At 29.5% G+C, this 19,242-nt stretch overlaps 3 protein-coding genes across 5 annotated transcripts; 1 reads left to right on the top strand and 2 right to left on the bottom strand.

The window, feature by feature from the left end:
• Window positions 1-6,481: 6,481 nt before the first annotated feature.
• On the bottom strand, window positions 6,482-8,958 carry LOC111038503 (probable Xaa-Pro aminopeptidase 3). Of its 2 annotated transcripts, XM_022321629.1 has the most exons (8): window positions 8,599-8,958; window positions 8,375-8,508; window positions 8,001-8,301; window positions 7,757-7,941; window positions 7,317-7,620; window positions 6,932-7,173; window positions 6,736-6,856; window positions 6,482-6,656 (listed from the first exon to the last, which is right to left on the bottom strand). In XM_022321629.1, exons 1-8 carry the CDS (start codon window positions 8,639-8,641, stop codon window positions 6,487-6,489), a joined length of 1,500 nt encoding a protein of 499 aa, XP_022177321.1. In that variant the 5' UTR covers window positions 8,642-8,958; the 3' UTR covers window positions 6,482-6,486. The 2 variants fall into 2 exon arrangements, with proteins under 2 accessions (XP_022177321.1, XP_022177322.1); XM_022321630.1 differs by lacking the exon at window positions 8,599-8,958 and having other exon boundaries at window positions 8,380-8,494.
• Window positions 8,959-9,065: 107 nt separating this feature from the next.
• On the top strand, window positions 9,066-13,010 carry LOC111038504 (nucleolar complex protein 4 homolog B). Its single transcript, XM_022321631.1, has 9 exons — window positions 9,066-9,193; window positions 9,299-9,457; window positions 9,524-9,761; window positions 9,827-10,021; window positions 10,178-10,238; window positions 10,575-10,685; window positions 11,510-11,667; window positions 11,749-11,942; window positions 12,289-13,010. Exons 2-9 carry the CDS (start codon window positions 9,344-9,346, stop codon window positions 12,406-12,408), a joined length of 1,191 nt encoding a protein of 396 aa, XP_022177323.1. The 5' UTR covers window positions 9,066-9,193; window positions 9,299-9,343; the 3' UTR covers window positions 12,409-13,010.
• Window positions 13,011-13,735: 725 nt separating this feature from the next.
• Window positions 13,736-17,472, bottom strand: LOC111038502. Of its 2 annotated transcripts, none has more exons than XM_022321627.1 (5): window positions 17,239-17,472; window positions 15,220-15,302; window positions 15,123-15,150; window positions 14,763-15,040; window positions 13,736-14,690 (listed from the first exon to the last, which is right to left on the bottom strand). In XM_022321627.1, exons 2-5 carry the CDS (start codon window positions 15,285-15,287, stop codon window positions 14,189-14,191), a joined length of 876 nt encoding a protein of 291 aa, XP_022177319.1. In that variant the 5' UTR covers window positions 15,288-15,302; window positions 17,239-17,472; the 3' UTR covers window positions 13,736-14,188. The 2 variants fall into 2 exon arrangements, with proteins under 2 accessions (XP_022177319.1, XP_022177320.1); XM_022321628.1 differs by having other exon boundaries at window positions 17,243-17,472.
• Between the last annotated feature and the right edge of the window lie 1,770 nt (window positions 17,473-19,242).

Here is a 19,242-nt window from a genome sequence, read left to right as displayed (position 1 = left end):
GAAAAATAAATGTGTACCAACCAATATACTAACTGCAGCTTTTTATAGACTCCCACGCCAATCGTTATAAAATTTTAGCTTGAATAATTGTTTTTAATACGTCACATTATTATACAGGTAATCTAAAATTTAAAATTGGAAATCAAATAGGTATAGTTGTCAGTTTCAGTTGTGATATAAACTAGGTTAGAGACGATAGCATAGACAGTAGACACTTACATAATATTATAGATTTATAAGAAAACATTTAAATTATAATAATTTTCTAAAAAAAACACATTGAATATGATTTAAAGCAGTGGTTCTCAACGGGGGCAATATCGCCCCTCAGTGGGCGGTAAAATGTCACCGAGGGGCAATGAACTAGTTTTGGGTGGTAGGGGGGCGGTGAACTAATTTTGGGTGGTAGATTACCATAATACTAGAACTATAAATAAAAAATATATCAAATATAAAAAATAAATAAAAACATGAGTTATTAGATAATTTCAATTTTTTCTTTTAAATTTTCCAAATACCCTTAACCTAACCCTTATTATAGAATTCTCACATTGTAGGGGCCGTTAAAAAATTTTTTGACACTCAAGGGGGCGGTAACTTAAAAAAGGTTGAGAAACACTGATTTAAAGTCATGTCAAAAATGTTATAAATACTACAGCGAGGAACCTATGTGTAAAATGCCAACTACAAAATTATAGATAGCATATATTTCAATTAATAATTATTAAGGCACATCAGCTTATGAAGTATAATCAGTGAATTTAAAACGTATACCTTCTATAGACTAATAGAACCTATGTATAATGTATATGTTACACTATTTAGCTATATATTATAATTTATAGTAATTGTTCACAAAATGATGTCTTAAAGGTGCAATAGTACACGCCTACGGGCTACTCCGCTTTCTTAAAACGTATAAGCGGATAAATGCACAAAATAGATGATTCTATATACTTCTACTAATTCTATTCAAAAATTATGCAATATAGGTGGATTATATCTTATTACATAATATAAAAGATACATTAGATTATTAGAGTACAGTAATCCCTCGTTATCCGCGGTTGGGTCGGCGATAACATTTTCTTTAATACACACGATGAAATTGTATCTTTATTATACCAATACTTATAAGTTATAACAGATAAGCTACATAAAGTACATACCTTAATATGTAGATAATATGCAAATTTTTTTCATCCTTCCTAATATATTATGTACGTATAAGTAATTAATAAATTATATTGAAAAAATAAATAATCAAATAATTGTAAGTGTAACACATATTAACCTTTTTGTGATTTTTAAAATTAAATACAAAATAATAAAAGTTAAAAATTGTATGTAAATAAAACCTAACTTCCCGTATTACATTGCTTTATGGTCTCGTTATCCGCGGTTTCGATATCCGCGCAACTTTGCTGGAACCTAACCTCCGCGGATAACGAGGGATTACTGTTATTAGAATAATCTGAACCTGATATTTTCTCTGACATTACTTTGATTTATGATTTTCATTTTTTTTTTTTTTGACAAAGTTAGTTTAAAATAATGTATAGACTAGAACTATAAATATACCTACCAACGACATGACAAAAAAAGTATCTTTCTATACATTTTTGTAGTTTTTAATATTAATAAATAAATAAAATTGTTTACTTTTAATATCAACGAATGTTCTATTGTGTCGTTCACACCTCGACGAATTAAATTGAACTGAAATTGTAAGCTCGACAATATAAATTCCACACATCCTTGCTAATACAGGTAGCAATGCAAATTCAAATTCTTCAATACATTGTAATTCGTACAAAATATTATAAAGGTACTCAGTAAATTGTTTACCTAAATTCAATCATAAATACTTTTAACAGTTTTAACTGGTTTGATGTATGATGTAATACCAGTAATACGATATCATTAGAATATATTTCTTAAAATAATATTTCAATGAACCGTCAGTGTTACCTACATAACATTATTTTTCAAATTTGCAAATATTGAAATATCCAATACAAATAAGTGCCAATTATGTTAAATGTCCTATAGCAATCTATATTATTTTTTAATTATAAAACTGTTATATTTTAATAAACAAAATATGCTTCCAAGTTTTATTACGCCGTCGAAAACAAGCAGGTGGAATTTGCTATACGTATAATATACTCTTTACAATATATAGTAGGTACCTATAATATGAATTCAGGAAAACGTAAAGATAAAAGAATCAAAGCGATGCTAAGCGCATAAATTATGTTTCTCTTAAAAGAAAAATAATAATTTCCAAAGATATTCCAATGATATGTTCAACATAATATTATTTATTCAGACTTTTATAAAAACAACTGTGCAATTACATTGGAGGTAAATACCTGTCGTTTTTCTATGAAGTGTAGCCAGCCGTGCTAGAGCAAAGAAATGAATAACATTCTAGTAGGTATTTATAATTTTAAGCGATTGCCAATGTATAGAAAATGAGTTCAGATAACAAAATGAAGTAGGTACCTATTAGGAAATACCTATGATAAAATATTGCCATAGGTATAATACCTAAAAAAGAATCATCCGGTAGAATGAAAACAAAATATTATTAGACATGAACAATTATTAATGAAGAGCTACCTAATGACTTACTAATGATGATTACCTGAAACAAGAAAATTGTAAACTTTTAAAAATCATACAAAAAGCTACAACAATTTTGGTAAAAGAGTGATCTTTTCACCATCTTTTTGTAGGTGGTAGGTACGTGCGAAAATGGGAAACGCATATTATAGTGTTGTGTTCTTAAATATAAAAGTATGTCCGATTTGAATTTAATATTTTTTATGCCGGACATCTCTGAATTCAAACACCCAAACATAAATATCTCTACGATACACCTATATACACTCGTATTGTAAACAACAATTCTCTACGCTTGTTTTCTTGGCCGTTTACTTTTGGATTGTATTAGACAATTTTTGTACGTGTATAATATGTAGCCAAATGAGTTTATCGCTATACCTAATGACCGTAAAATTATAGGTACACGCTGTCCACATGTACAAACATATTCCGTATTCAATTTATCTTAAATGTCTATTTTTTACGGATGGTTATGGGCACCAGTTCTGAACTCAGTCCCAAAATGTGTGTACCTGACCAAATGTATCAGTAGACATCGACGAACAATATAAATTGACGTAGGTACAACAGATGATATTGCAAAATTTAAACTGGACCAATTAGTCAAAATTGTAAGAATATATATTTTTTTTACGAACAAGGTTGAGAATATTTTGTCATTGGAATAATTATTATTGTTTAATTATGAGAAATGTTTTCTTTCTTATACTTCGAAAATTCATAAGAAACGATATTCATACGGTATAGCTCCTGCTGCTTACCCCATATTTGTTATTTGTATACTCATTGTGTTAATTATATTATTCAAGGATGTGCAACTACCTTGTATTAGATTTAAACGCAAAAAATGTTCATAAAAAATATGCGACATTGGTTCAATGTTCTGCGCTACCTATATATTGACCAAATGGAATTTTATTTTCTTAATGGATTTTACATAGGTCCCTGAATGATATTTATTATGTTTCGCTAAATCTCATTAAATCACCGAGTGAAGTGGATTTTAAATACTAAATAAATATAAAAAATACACATTCATCGCTTCGTAACCAAACAATTATTACTCATTTATTTTTAAACCGGCAAAGTCAATATTTAACGGTAGCAATAAAGTAAAGTCAAATGCGTCTTAATTTAAATGGTACTTTTTACTTGACGATAGATAACTCAAGACCTGTACAACTGTACTTATAGGTACAAAGTAAGAAATGAAGTAGTAAGAATGAAACTTATACAGTCGTATATAATATTTATTTTATAGACAATAACTTAATAGGTAGGTAACGTCAAATAGGTACGTAGGTACTTGGAAGATAAATAAAAATATTCAATACCTACTTGACCGATCTTTGAACCAAATTTCATGCATCTACCGATACGGGAAGTGCTTTATAATTTTTACGACGAGTGAGTATAAGTCAGTCAGTCAGTAACAAAAATTTAAACTTTGAAATTGCCACATGTTAAGGCCGAAACGGCTTAATATTCTTATGAGCTATGTTTCTACACTTTATCGTAGCGACGTACCTATTATGGGTATGCTCAATGAATGTTCCAAATTTCAAAAGCCAAGGAAACCGGGCAGCAGGATATGAGGGTGAGAAAAACCAGATGAATATTAGTTCATGTAAGGATTGAAAGATAAACAGCATGCTCCTTGAATTTGGCACGGCGGGCTCAGATTAATAGACTTTTTGAATAAATGAGACATGCACACCTATCTAAAAAAAGTTAAAAATATAATTTTAGTCAAGCGTAAAACTGAAGAAGTATTATAGTTTTGATTTTCATTAGCAAATAAAACAAAAGAAAATACACCTCTTACTGTCTACAGTGGTGGATGTCTTCAAATTTGTAAACAATTCGCTAGGTACGTATTAATAAATTGAATGCCGGAAAGAAGTCACTGTTAATAAAATATTAAAATCACAAGAAACCTTGGATAATTGTGATTACACGTCGGTTATTTATTGTAAATAAATATATAGGTAACTAATTATTTATATTTTACGGGTTAGGTACCTACAAGATAATATTGTTTATATAAGACAAGAATACGCCAACACTCAATTCTCTGTACGTATAATATATTTATTACGAAACAAAACGTAACCTAACTTAACCCTTGCTAAAAATGTAATACTTAGAAATGTCTAATTTTTTAATTAATAATATACCACTCTATTGTTGATGTTCGATTAGGTGTTTTTATATGATTTTATTGACGGGACGTTTTTTTGTTTTAATAAAAGACTTCTTGTCCGTATACTAATAAATTATTTTAATCAAAACAGGTTTTTGAAATCTTAAATTTCTCAAAAATGGCAATGATTTAACTTAGTTGTTTTGCTTAGGTAGGTACATTGAGTTTTTAAATATTTGTTTGAAAAATGTTCTTTTTTTATACATAATAGTACATTAGTACCTATGTAAAATTACCTCATTCAGTGCAATGTTTTTTTTTCTATCAATGTAGACGTGTAGTATCCTGCTTATTAATTGTTTTTACAACTTTAGAAACCATTTTTCAAGAAAATAACAAACAAAATCTGTAGTTAAAAAATTAATACTTTCATAGTTCAGAATTTATTATACATTCAATGCATATTGGATTATATCATTGAAATTTGAGTTGGTGAATCAATAAGACATATTATAATTTATATTATTTGCTATATAGTAAATGGATACAATATTGTTTACTATTTCATAGATTAAGAGGGATTTATGATAAAATACCTATATCACAAAGAATTTATAAATATAACAAGACACAAATTATAATAATTTAAATTATTATTTAATAATTCTAAGTTGTACCATATTATCATCAAATTAGTTCTTGTGTAGGAAGCAACCATTCATTTCGATATACCAGCCTACAGATGACAAAATCCATTAAGTAAGTTTATGAATGTTTAAATACATGTAGTTAATCGTGTCCACATTAGCACCTTAAGACTTGTAATTGTTTTTAAATAATGTTGTTGTTCTTATTGTGTATCTAATATTAACTATTTGTATATTTAATTTACAACTCTAATATGTGTCTACCAGGTTATCTTTCATTCAGACGTTTATTATTCTTAATAAATATGTGTATATATTGACTTAAGTACCTAAAAATATTTATTTGTTTATACTTATTAGGAAGCTATATGAAACATAACAACCACAAACATAACTAACATTTAAACAGCTTTTCATTGTTTGTATTTTAAAAACTATCAAATGTTATCATTATACAACTGTATAAGAATTAAAAATCATTTAATATTATGATACAACTACAATTTACAATTAATGTCATGAAACAAATAAATGAATGATTAAAGATCGACAGTTACATGAAACAAAATACATTTAGAAACAAATCCATTTTTGTTTATCTCTGAATAGTAAATAGAAATATTTTACATTTTTGCTTCATGGTCTGTTAGATTAAATATTGAACTGTATTATTTTATTCTATAATGTAGTAAAATGTTCTAAAATTTAATAAGTGAATTTTGAAAAATAATGATAATTAATATATGAAGAAAAATGTACAGTTTGAAATATTTATATTTTTCACAATAAAAAATCTTAAACACAAGTAGAACATTTTTACACTCAAATTGTATTTAACAGTTGTACAGATAACCATATTAATAAATTATGTGTGATTAACAAGTACAATAGAATGTAAACACAATAAACATTATACATAATATTGTTTTTTAACAGGACACAGCCAACATTTACTTTAAAAATTCGTCACAATTTTCTTTAAATAAGTGGTAAAAATATAAAAGGACTTAAATATAATAAGGTATAACGATAACAGCAACTAAAAATAATCAAACTCAACTTAAATCACTTAGGTTGTCTAGACATGATTTTTTCAATATCTGCTATTTCTTTAGGACAATCTTCACTTAACACCTCAATACTGTTTTCAGTGATCAATACATCATCTTCTATTCGTATACCTAATCCAAGGAATTCTTCGTGAACTCTTATATTATTTTTACTTACATACACACCTAAATAAAATAATTTAAAAATATGTTATACATTTTATGGAAGTCTTAGGTAAGAAAATTTAAGGACATTAGAACTAACCAGGTTCCACTGTAATGATAAAACCAGGTTCAGTCTTAATACTTTTTTTGATGGTACCAATATCGTGTACATCCATCCCCAAATAATGACTAACATGATGAGGGCACAATGCACGGGCTAACTGAAAATGTCAATTACCTATTTTAAAATTTCATTCCAAAAAATAAAATAATATATATAATATTTTAATACTCACCATATTTAACTCAGAAGGATCAACATTTTTTTTAAATACATGGGCAGCTGCCAAGGCTTTTCCTAATTTAAAACACATGGCTTCATACAATGTGTCTAATGATGGACGGGCTTGACACATGTCAATCAATTCTTTTTGAACACATAGAGTAGCTTCATATAATGTCTTTTGAGCGTCAGAAAACCATCCATTTGCTGGCCATGTTCGGGATATATCACTCGAGTATCCATGATATTCACAGCCTAATTAATCATAATATGCTTGTTAATTGTTAATACAGTTATAACAATAATATGATAACTTTGAATATTAAAATTATAACTACATCATAGCATTACATATAACATACAAAATCTATAGTATATAAATATTAATTTGATCTCACCAGCATCGACAAGAATTAAATCCCCATCCTTGATTTTTTGTTTATTGTCAATGTAATGCAAGGTATTAGCATTATTTCCAGCAGCAACCACTGGAGGATATGCAAGATATTCAGCTCCACCCATTCGACATTCATAATCTAACCTAGCATACAATTGATGTTCTGTTGACCCTGGTTTTGTTGACATCATTGCTTCAATAAATGATTTAGAGGCTATTTGACAACTTTGTCGCATTAATCTTTGTTCAGCTAATGACTTATACAATCGTAATTTGTGACAATGATCAACCAAACTATCATCCAGCTGCAAAAAAAAAATTATTATGAAATTTAAAGTTCAATATTCATTATAGTTTGAACAAACAAATAATAATAATTAAATAGTAGAAAATAACAGTAAAAGATAATGAACAGTTGTCAATTACCTAAGATGAACTCACATAAATTGAACTTTCTGCAGCAGCGTTATTAACAGTCTTATCAACAGCACTTTGGACTTTTTGTTTTTGATTGTACCATAAAACACAATTATTATGCCCTTTAAGTTCAGACATTATAAATTCTGAAAGTTGGGGTAATGTTTTGCCATCATCAACACCAAAAATTAACGGTGCACACTCAGCTCCTGGAGACAAATTATTCCAAACAGTTACATGAACCGAAAAATATATTGTAATCACCTACTTGTACTAGGTCCATTCCACAACTCGGACTGAAGATCATAAGTCTTGAGAAATAGAGTTGATGTAAAGTTATCGACAGAATTTCCGCACAAAACCAAAGCACTGTCTGTTTCTAAGCATCCACTAAAATATAAAAAATCCGTATTTTGTCTAAACGGATATGGAATATGGTCAGACATGTACTGCCTAATGGCTGACGGTATAACAATTACATGGTAAAAATCTTTCCTTGTACTCAATACAGATTCCATTAACTTGCGCCTTCTAATTATAAATTCTTCTTTTTGTATACCGGGGACAAGCTGAAACGTATCGGGTGATTAATTTATATTTCATTAGGTTCAATCTACAGGGTTTTTCTCTTTAAATACTCACTTCACCTTTCATCACTAAATGGGGATGAGATTCGTCCGTGGGTTGGCCGCAAATCAATGGTGCTTTCACTACATTTTTCATACTCATCTGGTGTATACATCTACTACTATTCGACCAAAATTCTGTCGATTTTCCTGCATCAAAATGTCACACATAATATTATTGTTAAAAAATATGCATTGAAAACTGTTAAAAAGAAATAAAAAACTACTGAATTATCTCACCTGCATAGTTACTCAAGCACAATAACCGGGCACGAGGATACATTTTTGTTAAATTTAATTAAATGTATGGTACAATACTTGAAACGTCTTAAAATTGGCAAATTCAAACATTTAGTAAAAATTTTGAAAGTGATTCTTTTGAAAAATCATATTGGCAGATGTAGTGTATCCAAACCAGCGAAAATATTATCGTAAAAAACTTGGTATTTTGTATCACCAGTTATCGTTTTGATCACCTCGAGATTTTATAACAACAAAAAAACGCTTCTTACAAACTGAACCGTTAAATTATTGTTGTTCGAACACATCAAATTCTGATTAATCATTAAACAAAATATGTAAATTGACTATTTTTTTAATTAAAAATTAAAATCGCAACCTTTATCATAGACTAATCTAAACTTTTATGTTACATACAATAATTTTAATTTATTGATGAACTGGTAGCTCTGTCTTGCAAGACACGTGAGATTTAAAAATTTTATTGGTTATAGAATTTTGTATAAATGTATATTGATAACAAAATATTCAAAATAATAAATAACATGAACATTTAAAAAATTTAGAGTAACAACCGTAAGCTAATGACTAAAACGTAAGTATTAACTATTAATAACTAATATTATGCATATTATTATTGCATAAATAATTTTATATCATATATTTTTAATTAAGAAAAAATTTTTAATTCGCGTTGCAGAGTAATAAACTAGGTAATAAACATTCAAGCAAGAGATCTAAAATCATGTCGACGATTTCAGAATTCAAACAATTATTCGACAAATTTTTACGGGAAAATAAATGTCCAACTGGAGAAATTGTGAAAAAAGTATATTATTTTCCTGTTGATCAGTTAAAGGTGAGCATATTCAGTATAATCTACTAACTAACAAGTAATTATACTATTTATAAATATTTTTTGTAGGCGATTTACACATCTATGCTTACAACTACCAATATACAATGGTCACAATTTCAACAGATGTTAACAAAATATGTTGAAAATTTGGATTTTTGTTATTACTCATGGGAATGTTTTTCATTAATTGTACAACATTTGAATACAGACAAAACAAATGTATACATGTTTACAAATCTTTTAGGATTAGTAAAAATTCCTACTGAAAAAAATAAAGATGACAAATTACTATTTAAAAATAACAGTAAGTATACATAATAATATTTATAATCGACAAAAAAACTAATAATTTGTGAATTTGTTTGTTAGAACGGCCCCAATTTAAATATAATTCAGAACAATTAAAATCATGGGTCACGATAGTTTGGGATGAAATGAAACCTTTTATGTTATCAAATATTAAAATTAGACGAGAGATGCTAACACTGTTGATTGAAAAAATGCAAATGAACTTAAATAATCCTCTTGTAACTGCAGATTTCCTAATGGATTCATTGGATACTCGTATGTTTTCATTTATATACTATTTATACTTCATTAATAATACATTGTTATAGAGCAGCAATTCTCAACCGGGGGGGTCGCGACCCCTTTGGGGGTTGAGAACCGCTGTTATAGAGTAGTCATTAACTTGTTGGTACTTGCTTGTTAAATTTATAGCTGGTCCAATTGCAATATTAGGACTTCAAGGAATTTTTATTTTGGTCAAGGATTATAATTTGTAAGTAAATATTTAATTATACTGAAGTTACCTAGTTATTGTTTGATTTAATAATTGTTAACAAGCTATTTAAAATGCTTTTTACAAACTATAATTTTTTAATGTATTTATTATATAACATTTACAGTCTAAAATGTAATAGATGTATGAACTATTTTTTTTTTAAATGGAATGTGTCCAAGTAACTTATTTACTACTGCCTAATACTAATAATTGAGTTTTACAACTTCTTTATAATGAAACAATGCTAAAATAAAAATAATGTACTAAGAAATTACACGATAGGTAATTCTACTTATTTGAATCTAATGTTTTGTTATTATTGTTTTTAATTAGAGAATGTCCAAATATTTACGGGAAACTTTACAACTTTTTTACCACGGATATGTTTAATTATCGGTATAAAACCAGATTGTTTTATTTGGCTGATATTTTTCTTCGTTCAACGTAAGTAATTTTAAACATTTTGATCATACTAAGTGTCCAAGTAAAAATACAATGTTGAATAGTATCATAACATTCATAACACTTGCGGGTGTGGCAAGTTTAACAACACAAACCTCAACTCAAATTTGGTATGTTTGTTAGTTGAAGACAAATAATGTGACGTAAGGTAGCACTTTGGTGAAATTCTTTAAAATTCTTTTGATGATATTCAAAAAATATTTTGTTTTTATAGCTTAAGATTTGATAATTTAATACAAAATTCCTCATAAGTTTTTCTACTTTTATCAAAAAAAAAAAATTTTCCTGAAAGTTACATTAATTTTTAAGAGCTTTTGAAGTTCCAATTTTTACAACATTGAATAGGTTGGATGCACTTGTAAATTAACGATGTTCTTATTTAGTTGTCATTCAAAACAAATATAAACCATAGATACTTGAAATTATGACCAAATGTTTATTTTATCATTTTCTATACATGATACCGTTTTAAAAATATCTTGACTCTTTTTGAGCTATTTATAGACACATTCAATTTTTTTTTAGTCTGCATAAATATTGATTAAAAAAATTTTACTGGGTCAAAAGCTTAAAAATTTAATACAAGATTCCTAATCATTAATCAATCAGCTTTTAAATATAGGCTGACAGACCATACCCGCTCAGAATCTTTTTCGTACACAGTGATATATTATTGAATTCAAATTTAACACATCAATTACAGTGATCCTTACTACTTCACATCTTAATAACTTGTTTTTATTAAAAATATTTGTATGTTTATCAATTTTTTCTACATCAGTCTTATTTTTATGTATTTGTTATAGTCATTTACCCGAGCTGCTTGTTGCTGCATTTGTTAAACGGATGGCTAGACTTTCGTTGATTGCACCACCCACTGATATACAAATTATGGCAGCATTTATTGGAAATTTATTAATTAGACATCCGCCGTTAAAAGTATTGATTCAAAGTGATTCCGTTGGTAATTTTGCACATTTAAAAATATAATCGATTTTATTTTTAAATTTAATAATATTATTAAAATTGCATGTTTGACTTTAAGTTGGTTCGGATCCTTATATTTTTGAAGAAAAAGATCCATTAAAATCAAATGCATTAAACAGCTCACTATGGGAACTTGTCTCTTTAAAACAACACATTCTACCAAAAGTGGGAAAATCAGTAAACTTTTTATTTAAAAAATTGCCACAAGTCGAATGGGACATGAGTGAATTATTAGATGACTCTTATGAAAGTGTAAGTAAAAATCAATTTTATGACATGAAAAAGTATTGATACATTATAAATTATACGTTTAATATTATTATGTAGTCCCTGACTAAAAGCTAATACAAAACAAAAAATACACTCGGTGTGTACTTTTTTATCGTTGGAAGAATTATTAATTTTTAATATGTATTCAGTTTAGTATTCAAATTTAGCAACTACATTTATGTTCTCATGACTTCATCACTGCAATTTATTTTTTATTATTAACTTATACATTCATCAGTCTAATATAGTAATATTTATGTAATGTATTTTAGTAAACTTAAATTTATTAACTGGTTTATTATTAACTGGTTATTTGGTTTTTTAATAGATGATCGATGAAGAATACAAGACAGATTTTCAAAAAGTGAGCTTAACATATGAAAAACCAGTTTCATTTTCTGTACCATTATCCAATCATATAGACGACTTATGGACTTTGGATGATTAAATTAAACTATGTTATTTCTTAATGATGTATATTATTCAATATATGTTACTTTATATTTCATGTAACTGTACAAATTGAGCCTATATTATTATGGTGTTATCTCATCTAGTGATACGATAAGGATTCTGAAAACAGATTTTAATCCATTGCAAGCCTAATTCAGAACTTTATCCACCAAATTAATAAATGTTGTTGGCCACCGTTTTTGAATGATTCGAGGGAAATATTTGAAAATGTTGTAACTTATTTGATATCAGAATCCTGATCAAAAAATACTTGTGTAGGAGTATGCTGTTAATAGACGATGGAGCCATCCTAATGTGAAACATAGATTAAACATGCACATGTATGTTCAATCTATGTGTGAATTAATAAATTGTTGATAATTATAAATATTTTAAGTAAGGTAAAATTAATCAAATATTTATAGTTAAAATGTATATTTCATTAAGAATAATTTCTGAGCTTACTTTAAATCTCAATTTTATTTAACAAATAAATTTATTTCGATTCAAATGAAATATTGTTCACGCTTGTACAATGCTAAACGCTCAACTGTGATATCTTAATTAAACATAAGGAAAATTAATATTACGTTTAACTTTTGACTTTAGTCATATCTAGATGTTAATTTTGTGAAATTTCAAAATAAAAATACCTTGTCTAATTAAGATTAATAATTTTTAATTAATACACATAATCTTACGGGCACACCCAACAAAAGGCTGCCACCTGGTAAATAATTTAATACCCATTAACTAGTTTATTAGTATTTACTACAACATGTTGATAAAAATATGACGCCTTTATAAGAGTTAGAGTGGATGAAATATTACTTGCTTTTAAAGAATTTCAAGTTCATTACACCACCAGGCACAGCCACAAACATGAAACTAAATCTGCTATTAATACTACCAAATTATAGTCATAAGTGTGATACAGATAGTAAATCGCTGCTCACATCTTGCTAAACAATACACATTACATTTAGAGATGATGAATAATCATGTCTCTAATTGGTTTGGTTGAAATATAGTTCAGAATTAAAATACAAATCCAAACCATAATATTATAAATATACTCATATAACACTTGTACGGCAAAAAAACTAATATTGAGAAAAAAAATAATTCCATTTATTTGTATGTGAGGTACACTGAAAATAAAAAACATTTGTCTTAAAAATTAATAATAGTATTTTTTTTTACAAAAGCAAACTTTTCAAAGTTTAAAATGCCCTATATTAAAGTATCACTGACTTGACTCTCATAGAAAAAGCTGCTCAAGATATTGTTAGGTTAGGCAGTTGTTCTTTAAAAATAAAATACACATGCATTTAATATTTGATATGATTAATGAACATTCTTAATAATGTTGCTAGTTTCTATCTTTTTCTTTTAGCTTAACCAAACAATATCTTCCCAAGTTCTAAAACTCAATTTAAGTATGGGAATAAGGTAAAAATTATTTTAGTCTAAAAAAAAAAAAAACAATAATATTATAGGAATCAAATAAAACTAACTATTATAATACATTGTTTGAAAGACGTTAACGGTCACAATGTTTAATGGTAATGTACAAATGATAAAAATTTTAATGACGCAAACATAAAATTATTATTTTCTTAAAATTGATTTAAAATTGTACAACCACAAATATTAATCAAGCAGTTTATGTTAAATGATGTTCATTAGATAAATAAATAAATAGGATTTGATACTTCATTATAGGGACTAGAGTTACCATTTGTATCATAACTCAAATAATATATATTGACATGTTACACCCTAGCAGATTGAGTTAATGCAGCCATAAAAACGCTGTAACTACTGCGATCTGATTTGATATGTTGCACTTGGTGCATAGTAAGTGAACATTTACTCATAAATTGTGCATCACAAATAACACAAACATACTGATATTTTAATGCCTTATCTTTTTTGGGGCTATATTTTGGTGGACAATTTGCAGAGCTTGATGAATGATCATCTGAAGAAGCCTGAGATAAGTCATCGGCATTCCATTCTGTTTTAATGGTTAGCGTCGTCTGATTGTCATGAGATGTTTTTGGAATAATGGTCTTTGTACTACTTGGAATGTCTTTAACAGTATTGCAACCATTTGGTTTTGCTTTTGACTCCTCTACACTTTCATCACTGCTAATATAGTTTTCAGTGGCTTCTTTCTTTAATGTCTTTACTGTTGATTTTTCTGAATTTATTGAACCCGAGTCTGATGAAGATTTGGAAACAGTCACAACCACCCTAGTATTTTGGTAACACCTGAAAATCATGATGATAATATTTCAATTATTATTTTATACTTTACCATGTTAAAACTATTAGAAATTGTACCTTTTTCTTGTTTTGCGAGTGTTCAAAGTTTCCAAATCCATAAGTTGTGCAGCACTCAAACGGTCATTCATTTTTTTCTTAGTCTTGGCTTTCTTTAACTTGTATTTTTTATAAACATCATTATAAGTATTTAGTTTGTAATTTGTTTCAGTTGTATGGCATGATAATGTATTAAAATGCAATCGGAAATTTAACCATGTTGTAAAGCTTTTATAACAACCGCGACATATCACTTGTGCATCATCATCAAAGTAATAAAAACATACTCGTTCACATATCTAAAACATGAAACCAGTCTTAGACACATAACATACAAGGCTCAATATAACATTAACATTTAACAATAATTTGCATACTCACGTTGAAATCATTTTCTTCCTCCACAGGCCTAAAAAAATATTATTTCATATTAATTTGAACTTCTAAATGGAGCTTGAACAAAAAAAAATGTATGTACCTTTGAGTTTTAATTGGTTGTAGACCGACATTCTTCAAAAATTTTTGTTTTCGATAGCGTTCTTTCATTGTAGGCTTAATGATCTAAAAAAAAAATTATAAGGTAATTTAAGGAAAACATATTATTTCCATTGATTCATTGTTAAAAATAAATTAAATAGGTATGACTTCAAACCAATTTATAAATATTTTTTACTGTAATCAATTGGATTGCAGGGTAATTTTGTATGCTCTTAAGTCGTAATACTATGGTTCAAGTAATAGACATAACATAATTGTGAAAAAAACATCTAAATAATATTAGTATTTTTCAAACAATATCGGGATACTAAAGTAGGGCCAATATGAGCATATGGCTATATTACAAAACAAATTATCCTGAATTTATAATCCATATGTGATTTTTATATTTAAATTATTACAAGTTGCAAAAAAAATATTATACTCTCATTATTTTATCTCCAAACAAAATATCTAGCAAAGTTAAATTCAAAAACATAAATTAATGTCATCAATCTTTAAAATGTATTTATTCACACAAATCTTTAGCAAAACCTATTGTTTTCTTGAAAATAAATACTGTTTTGTTCTAATTTATCAGACTTGTCCAATTTTGTAATTCATACCTCTATTGTTTTAAATTAATAGCTTTGGGTGAAACATTACCTTTACATATTTTCCAATTACATTGTGAAGAAATAAATGCTTAGTTAGATGTAAGTAGCAGACAACAATACAAATTATACAAAATATAATACATACTAAGTGCTAATAGAAATGCATCATTTTATAGTCTAGTGATTATATGTGTACTGTGTACTTGAATTCAATTCTACAATTTTATTTGGTAAATCATAATGTCTTAGGCATTAAGTTTTTTTTTGATTTAATATTTTTATTCTTTGACCTAAGATCCGAGCTTAAACTAAAACTTACATTGAATTGATGAAAATTAAAAAATAAAAATATTTTTTAGAAAAACTTCATCTTCCTTATCTACATGATATGTGCTGAATAATATTCACTGAATATTGTTTGATATTTTTTTTAAAGATCAATGGATATTTGTATTATCCATGTCTAGTAATTGAAAGGCAGGCAAAATATATTATACTAATTTACTAAAAATGTAGTTTACAAAAAATCGCAATTAAAGACTTCATTAATGTGTCGTCCAGTAGATATTTCAATGGAAATATCTCTATTTCAAACTTGAAAAAAATTATTATAAATTAACAACTTTTTGTTTTACCAGTCAATATCAGTGATTACAAAACTCGAACAAATTTTTTTGTATTTATGCAATCATCAATCACACTTGTAGAAACTTTGTAGGGTAAAAACTCTGTCAACCACTTAATGGGAAAAACTTTCAACTAGCAATCGGTACACGGTTTCAATTATTCTTGATCATTAACGTAACACTCGAGAACCAAAAGAGAGAAATCATTAAATAGTGAAAATAGGATTGAAAGAAGAAATGTTTTGTGAAAATTGGGTAAAAAAAAAAAAAGTTAACTTAAACGAAAACAAGCGAATTTTCCAAGTGAAATGAGAACGCGCTATTGTCGAACTGGCAAAAGAAATCGTAACCAAATCGAACGATAAAATGTAAGTACGCAGATGGCGGAAGAAGCAGGACAAGAAACCTGCGAGACGACGCCAAAAGAACACGGAAGAAACCTTGGAACTGTGGTCGCGGTGGTAGTGGTGCGGCGGCTGGCGTCATGACCAAACCATCAGGAGGATGACCACCGAACGACGGCCAATGGAGACGTGAAACGCACAGATATCTCGCGAAGATGTTTCGAACAAACGGTTCGGTCTTGCGAGGTCGCGGAAAATTGGGTATGGCGCAGTCGCGCGCACCAGACACCTCCGACTGCAACTGCGCGACCGAGCGGCTTACCGTGGCGCCAGGCGCCGTCCACCGCGACAACACATCGCCGATCTGGCGCTGCACGTGCGTCCGGTGGCTCGAGATTAATAACAAAACGAAATACAAAACCCATCTACGAACCTACTCGGTGCGTTGTCTGTCGTTACCGGGACGAGTGCAGAGCAGGCCCTCGCGGCGGCACCGCAGAGGTTATCGTGTACAGCCGCGGTCGACCGGCGATGGTGGCGTGTACCGTCGTCGTCTTCCGTCCCGTCCAAGAATCCAGGTGGACGATGGTAGCGTCGGGAACGGGAATGTGCCCATGCACACTCGCAGGCCGTCGAGGAGATAGTGGCATTGGCGAGCTCGTGCTCGGCAGTCGTCAGTGTTACCGGCGACGGGGATATATTGATACGACTCGGTCGGCGCGCGGTGCGGTGTGCGGCCGGTGCGCGAGCGGATGGGTCGGACGGACGGGGCGGATGGGTCCGACCGGGCGGGTGGTTGGGTGACGAACGAGCCCGTCCGACGATAACCATCGGGAAGTGCGCGTTCGGCGTTTATGTTTTAATATTAAGAGGTATAAATATACCTGTGGTGTTTACACGAATGAATTGTATTGTTTATCGTTTATATATATATATATATATTTTTTTTCATTGTTATTGTTCGAGGCGGTGCTCCGAAGAACGATAAAATGTTATATCTATTTTTCTAATTTTATGATAATATTATTATTTCGGGCCCGGCGGTCAATGAACCGCGATTTTTGTCCACAAATAATACTTGCCTCCATCTCTTGATTGGGCCATGCTGTCCACGTCGTCGTCGTCGTCGCGCTCAACACGAATATGTGTTGGCAACAGCGTTGGCGATTGATGAAACCGTGGTGTACTTCGACACAGATCTAAAATGCACGATTTGCGTATTTTTTTTTCTGACCAATGCCTGAAGCAAAAAATAGATAATACTATTGGCCGTGTCGTCCTGCAAGCATCGCGTCGTTACCGAAGCAAGTTCCTATTTTGCTCTAGAGACCTGATGCGGTTGCGTCTCACGCCACCCGGGTCATACTGGTGACACGTCGTTCAGTCGTTGTCTGATAAAAATATTATTCAATATTTTATCCCATCGGGTGTACCTATTATTGCAGCGTGGATCGAAAGCTCAAATTTGTAACTATAGGTGGTGCAATTAAAATTGAAAAAAATTGGGGGGAGGTTCTGAACTCTGAAGCCCCTCCGAAGGATTAGAATTTTATCATTGTACGTGTGCACAATGAGCAACTGTCCCTAGTTAAAATCACACTATTAACTAATTATACTAAAAATAATTATTAAATACTAATTATTGATTGACCACGATTCTCATAAATGATGTATTTATATGAGGGTGTGTTGAGCTAACCAGTGGGCACGTGGGAGGCCCCCACTCTCACACAAACACACACATTTTTTCGTAAACCTATATGAGTACCTACCACATAACTAAACATATTATTTCGGTCAATGTTCAGTTGTAATTAAAATTTAAATAATCTAAAAAAAATCGATTTGTTCGATAATATTGTGAAATAAATAATGAACTTCTTTTTTTATTTCAGTGGACTTGTTCAAACAAAAAGGTTCGAAAGTGCAATGTAATATGTAGGTATAGCGCCGCGTTTTATTGTAAACTACTCATAGCTAATTACAGGTAAATGTTGTCACATAAAACTTGAAAGGAAGAAGGAATAAATGGTAATCACATGCGTACTGAGACAGAAGTGCCAATAATAAGTGGGCGCTATAGGCAGCTCCACGTCTCGTAAGCTACACCTTTTTTCAAATATTAATAATCATACATCTTGAATCATGAAAGATATTATTAATAAAAATAATAAAGGATTGTGTTACTGTTTTAATATAGGTAATAAAGTTGAATAGTCGATAGATGTCATTTTCTTGTGAAATGTGGTGCATTATATATTTATATCTGATTGTATTTTTAATTATTATGATGCGTCGACTCGGTCAGCAAAAACTCAGATCGTATTGTCGCATTTCCCACTAGGTCAAATACGCATAGCTGTAAATGTGGTTAAAATTTGAAAAGGGAAGGCTATAGAAGACTAAAAATATAAATTAACACGTATTAACACAATTT

The sequence above is a fragment of the Myzus persicae genome, unplaced genomic scaffold (assembly GCF_001856785.1).
Source record: "Myzus persicae strain clone G006 unplaced genomic scaffold, MPER_G0061.0, whole genome shotgun sequence".
In the NCBI taxonomy this organism is placed as follows: Eukaryota; Metazoa; Arthropoda; class Insecta; order Hemiptera; family Aphididae; genus Myzus; species Myzus persicae.
The sequence above is the reverse complement of the archived record's forward strand: the minus strand, read 5'-3'. Positions and strand labels throughout refer to the sequence as shown.

What these genes read in the sequence shown, in the direction of transcription:
- LOC111038503 (XM_022321629.1), bottom strand. Translation starts at nt 8,641, where the DNA reads ATGTATCCTCGTGCCCGGTTATTGTGCTTGAGTAACTATGCAG. An exon ending in GTGGAATGGACCTAGTACAA is followed by an intron (nt 7,942 to 8,000) that starts GTAGGTGATTAC and finishes ATTTGTCTCCAG; the next exon opens with GAGCTGAGTGTGCACCGTTA. An exon ending in TATCATTACAGTGGAACCTG is followed by an intron (nt 6,657 to 6,735) that starts GTTAGTTCTAAT and finishes TATTTTATTTAG; the next exon opens with GTGTGTATGTAAGTAAAAAT.
- LOC111038504 (XM_022321631.1), top strand. Translation starts at nt 9,344, where the DNA reads ATGTCGACGATTTCAGAATTCAAACAATTATTCGACAAATTTTTACGG. An exon ending in TTCCTGTTGATCAGTTAAAG is followed by an intron (nt 9,458 to 9,523) that starts GTGAGCATATTC and finishes TATTTTTTGTAG; the next exon opens with GCGATTTACACATCTATGCT. An exon ending in TAGATGACTCTTATGAAAGT is followed by an intron (nt 11,943 to 12,288) that starts GTAAGTAAAAAT and finishes GTTTTTTAATAG; the next exon opens with ATGATCGATGAAGAATACAA.
- LOC111038502 (XM_022321627.1), bottom strand. Translation starts at nt 15,287, where the DNA reads ATGAAAGAACGCTATCGAAAACAAAAATTTTTGAAGAATGTCGGTCTA. An exon ending in CAACCAATTAAAACTCAAAG is followed by an intron (nt 15,151 to 15,219) that starts GTACATACATTT and finishes ATATTTTTTTAG; the next exon opens with GCCTGTGGAGGAAGAAAATG. An exon ending in ACTCGCAAAACAAGAAAAAG is followed by an intron (nt 14,691 to 14,762) that starts GTACAATTTCTA and finishes CATGATTTTCAG; the next exon opens with GTGTTACCAAAATACTAGGG.